General features: G+C 33.0%; 1 protein-coding gene across 1 annotated transcript in view; it reads left to right on the forward strand.

Annotated features, from left to right (window-relative positions):
* Nucleotides 1-2,930: 2,930 nt before the first annotated feature.
* The window catches only part of LOC105619591, a 35,981-nt gene continuing 33,434 nt past the window's right edge, over nt 2,931-5,477 (forward strand). The window contains exon 1 of the mRNA XM_012201112.1: nt 2,931-3,053. Within this exon, the coding sequence (XP_012056502.1) occupies nt 2,931-3,053 (123 nt within the window). The remainder of the gene's footprint in view (nt 3,054-5,477) is intronic.

The raw sequence follows: 5,477 nt of genomic DNA on the forward strand, positions 1-5,477 counted from the left end.
ATTGCGTTCCCTCGTTTGTGGAATTAATTTGTGGAGCTCGTTTGCATCAACTGTTAGTCACAAACCGTTGAGCAGTTCATATTGTTATTTACAATTTTTCTTTGTCCAACAACGATATATATAATGAATTCACAATTAAATCCAGATTCACGTGATTCATCCTTTTTCTAACTTATATTTTAATTATTTCGAAGTATGGATTCTAGTCATCTTAAGTATCTTCAATGTGATGTATTGGTTTCCATATATGAAGAATATAATTAACTAATACATTATTTATAAATTCCTTATTATTTCACTAATAAGTTTGTCCTTTTCTATACATCTAACTTTTTGGACAGAAAGTAAACAAGAATGAGGAAAGTTTTTCAAATAGAATATTACTTGTGAATCAGGCTTATATCATAATATATGCTATTCAACAGAAACTAGGGAATATTTAAAAAAAAATAAATTTTCAAAATTGCACTATTCACTTCTTACAATAAACGTTGAAATTCGGTAAAAAATTATAAACATTTTTTTATCTTTTCAATTCTGCAGAATTAAATTAAAAAACGAAGTACAAACTTTGAACTTCAAAATTTTTAAATTTTTTGTGATAATTTTTCAAATTTCAATGTTAGTTATAAAAAATGCAGATTTAGTTTCAAAATCGGGTAATTTGATCAAGAAAAATCATAAAAAAATTAAGAGAAAGCATTTTGTACATAAAATTGTGTTTTTTTTGTAAAAATATATAAGATTGCATTTGCGTTTTTATCCGATTTTCAAAAATATATAATTTTTAATTATAAATAATATAATTATTTATTGATTTTTTAAAAATTATTTCTATTTCATATTTATAAATTTTACATTTATGCATTTACATATATTACATTGTTGATATATTATAGAAAAATAACACTAAAGTATTATTACATCTTAATTAGAATTATAGACTTACATCTATGAAATAAAATGATAAAAATTAAAAATATGCAATTTTTATTATTATTATTGTATATAAAATATAATAAAATTATTTATAATTTAAGAACAAAGTAAGTTAAAAAGTATGTGCATTGCTGCAACTGAATAAATTTACTGACTGATGAAATAATGAACAAAATGTCGCGTCATATTATTATATTTATTATATTATATTATAATATTGGCGGTTTGACGGAAATGTATGGAGTAGAAAATAAATGTCAACACAAATGTTATATGGGTGCTTAGCCAAGCATAGCACGCACTCAGCGAGATATTTTTGTCTGTACTCGATGTACGTAACATCGAAGCCCGTAACTTCGGTGAATTAACATTTCCTGGACGCTTTCTAGATCCGACCGACCAAATATCTCGTCTGGCGAGATGAAAATTGCACAATCGTGATCTCCTGGCGAGAGAAATTACACGGTACTATTGTCAGGTGCTGTAATTTATCGCAGTGATTATGCAAAGAAATTCTGTTTTGCTACCGTTGAACCTGAACTCATCATTTCGTCATTAAACGTAGACTTTGCTACAAAGATTTCAATTCAATCAGCAGCATATTTATAGATTAGAACCTCTTCGTAAAACGCAAATACAGTTAAACATGGCATAAAATGAGCATAAAAAGAGTTATTTTATTCTTTGAGACGATATTTCTTATCAACTATAAAGAAATATAAAGGAATATAAAGAAAATAATAATAGTAAGATAAAAGATATAAAGAAACTAATATAAATAGTTCTGTAAAATTGTATATTAAAATATTATAAAACAATAGTGCATTTCATGTTCTGTTGGTCTCAAAAAGTTTGTCTGAATGTCGCTAGTTTAAACATTTTTCATTTTTTAAAAGTATATATATATACATATATATATATACATAGTGCGTCACCAAAATCCGGACAAATCAATTTTCTGCTATATTGTGGCTCCGCCAGAAGTTGTTATTGGCGTTCGAGAAAGCTTCTAGTAAACACTCATATTCTCAAAACGGCCGCAATGTTGAAATTAAGTGCGGAGTATAATCGAAGACCTGTGATCATCGAAAACCTTCGCGCTGAGCGCTCAGCAACGGAAATAATTCGGTTCTTTGGATATTCAAGATCAACCGTTTATGATGTTGTGGCAAAATATACGGCTTTAGAACAGTCCAACGAAGATTCTAGTATGCCAGCGAGGAAGAGTCACTCGAAAGCACCGCGAGGACTTCCGCAGTCGTTGATTTCGGATGACCCGCATCGTTGTGAAAATTAGCATCGATTATTGGTATAAGCAAGTCAACAATGCATCGAATTGCCGAGGAGGATTTTCGATACAAATCGTACACATTAAAGAGACGATGCTCTCTGAGGCTGCTAGGATAAGCCAAGTTACTCGCCTCGGCTCCCATTCTGGCCTCCCAAGCCTAGATTTAAATTCCTTGGACTACTACGTATGGAGCGTAGTTGAAAAGGTCACAAATAAGTCTCGGCATCCCAATGTGACGTCGTTAAGGACCGCATTCGGCATGGATAGCGCTACATTACAACGTGCGTGCAACGTGCGTGCACTCAGACTGAGAATAGAGGCCGTCATTCAAGTTAATGGGGGATATATCGAATAATTGTGCTCTACAGGGATCCCTTAAGCGCCAAAAGAATTTTTTGTAATATTTAATTTTTCATTTGTTTAATTTTTCATTAAAAATATTTTGTTTAAAGAAATTGTTCGATCTGTCCAGATTTGGTGCACCCTGTATATATGTATAAGCTGCACTTTTCTATTATAAGCGATGCGATATATACAGCAATATATAATTATAAGATGATTATCAGCACATTTAAAGGAGAATATTTCCATTATTGATTACAGATTCGCCACAACCTGAGAATGCGAGATTGCACGAGGAACAGAGGGGCGTGGACTGCTGATGCTGCGGAGACACTAAGGTCTGCGACCATCGCGGGAAATGACCATGACGAGCGTGGCTGTCGCCCCGGGTAGCCTCGGCGCATCTCCAGCTATGCTCACCCCTAAGATGTATCATCTGCAACAGGGTCTGAGTCCGTCCGGCTCGCCTACCTCCGGCAAGGTAAATCCCAAAACCCATTCGTCCGAGAATCCGAGATCGCTCGATGTTCGGAATCGCGCGATGCGATGCGCGAGAGAGCGTGTCTGATGCGAGACACAGCTCTTACACGGCGGCGTTTTACGTAACGGGACACAGTCGAGGTTGGAATGGTGGAACCTCATCCGCAGTTGGTCATTAGATATAGCCATTGTGGCAAGTTGTAGCGGAATGTTAAGGAGAGCTTTCTTCTTTGGCATCGTATTTCTTCTTGTAGTCTAATTACTACTTACGGCAAATCTGAATGACTCTTCTTACGTCTTCCTCGGACGAAGGAAAGACCATCGATAGCCTCATTTTTTCAAAGTATTTTGCATAGGGCAAAAACGCTTTTACATAACGAGAATAAGATATATAATTTGTTAGATCCAGAACACACTTGTAAGTATTTGGAGGGAAAGCCAACATCATAGCGTGTTAGAGTTTTTGTTTGCCTTGCAAAAAGTAAATTGATCATGTTACAGATGTTTACAACAAGAGAAAGAGCGATGCATGAACCGTACTGGCGTGTCAAAATAGGGAAAGTGCACGAGGATAGGTTAATTACTAGGTATAAGCCGCTTGCATAACGTGAGGATGAATGAACGTAACGTGGTTGCCTATCTCCTGGATCGCGAATTTTTTCGTATCTGCATTCTCCTTTTGCCTTTATCCTTTCCATTTCATTTCGCATATCGCGTTACTCTTGAGTAACATTAACGTTGATAGACGTCAACGTAAATAATAATTCAATCTAACATGTATCATTTATTGTTATTTTTTCATTATATTATTAAGTGAGCGAAACCTCATTAAACAATTAAATGGAAATTGTCTATTGGATGATTGCTCTATTCATAATTCATCGAAAGATACAAGTAATATCGATTTTTATTATAAAGCTTATAAAACATAGGAAGATTGTAAAGGAAAAGATCTTTTCTTCTGATGTATACATTTTCTTTTACTTATGTAATTGTAGTGATAGCTAGTGCAAATTTCTCCGACATGTACATGTATATATAATAATGTTTTATTCAACGTATTTGCGAAGCTTGTCGGTGAAGTGGAATCTAAAGGCAGTAATAAACACATCTTAGAGCAGCCCGGATTTGTTGCAATAAGCAATATTATGATGTACGTTACGCTTGCTGATCGTAAATATCCTTCATAACGATATGACATCTTATTGGATGGTTAATTGCTATCATCGTACATCGATAAGCAATTTAATGCTTCGATTGCCACGCTATGATTTTTACTATCAATTGAAAATTGAATCGCTTGCGAAGTATGAATTGACGTTCGCATTTTATGACGGTCGGGAATTACACGCGAAGTGCAGCTAACACTTACCTCGATAGACAGTCCACTGGACCGTCACTGACAGTTGAAAAACTTACGGTTTGGGTTTGCGGTTTAAATTTCTATATTCCTGTTTACGTTGTAGGAGATATACTTGAATAAAATTTACGGTAAAGTTTGTTTTATTGTGACGTTTATTTTATTTTCAATAAGAAAAATGTTAAATTGTTATACGTTTGGCCGAGAAAAAAATCTTTCTTTGAATTCATGTTTAATAACAAGATTATAACAAAATATCTAATTTACCAAAAAGTATTAATTATTTGCAAGTATTAAAGTCAGTTTCTATAATTACTCTTTGTACTTTTACTTTTTATTTTTATCATGAAAGATATATATTTTCTATTTTACAATGCCTGTCGATTTTAAAACGATGCATAATTTCTACTACACACGCACGCACGCACGCACATACACATACGCACGCACGCACGCACGCACGCACACACAGAGGGTGTTTCAGAAAGATAATTGAACAAACTTTACGAGTATATTCCACTCATTATAAGGATTAAAAAAAATCATTTAAATGGGTTCGGAAATGCCTTCCTTTCCAAGTTATAAATATTTTTTTATTTTATACTTATATCTATATTTTATTTTATACTTGTATCTATTTTTTATTTTATACTTGTATCTATATTTTTATTATAGAAATTGTTGGAAATGATTTCCTTCCGCATCGATTCGTATCGACGTCGCATGGATTATTAAAGACATTCAACAATTCTCGGAGTATTTCGTATTCACACGCAGCGATAATACGATTTCGGAGTACTTCTACAATTTCATACACAAGGATCTTAAGATGTCTCCATAAATAAAAATCCAAAGGATTCAAATCTTCAAACGATTCAAAAAGGAAGAAAATCATTTCCAGCAATTTCTGTAATGAAAATATAGATATAAGTATAAAATAAAAATAGATACAAGTATAAAATAAAATATAGGTATAAGTATAAAATAAAAAATGTAACTTGGAAAGGAAGCGTTTCCGAAATACATGTTTATATACTAACTTTTTACTATACTTTTACAATGATC

Source organism: Atta cephalotes (assembly GCF_000143395.1).
Source record: "Atta cephalotes unplaced genomic scaffold scaffold00002, whole genome shotgun sequence".
Taxonomy (NCBI): domain Eukaryota; kingdom Metazoa; phylum Arthropoda; class Insecta; order Hymenoptera; family Formicidae; genus Atta; species Atta cephalotes.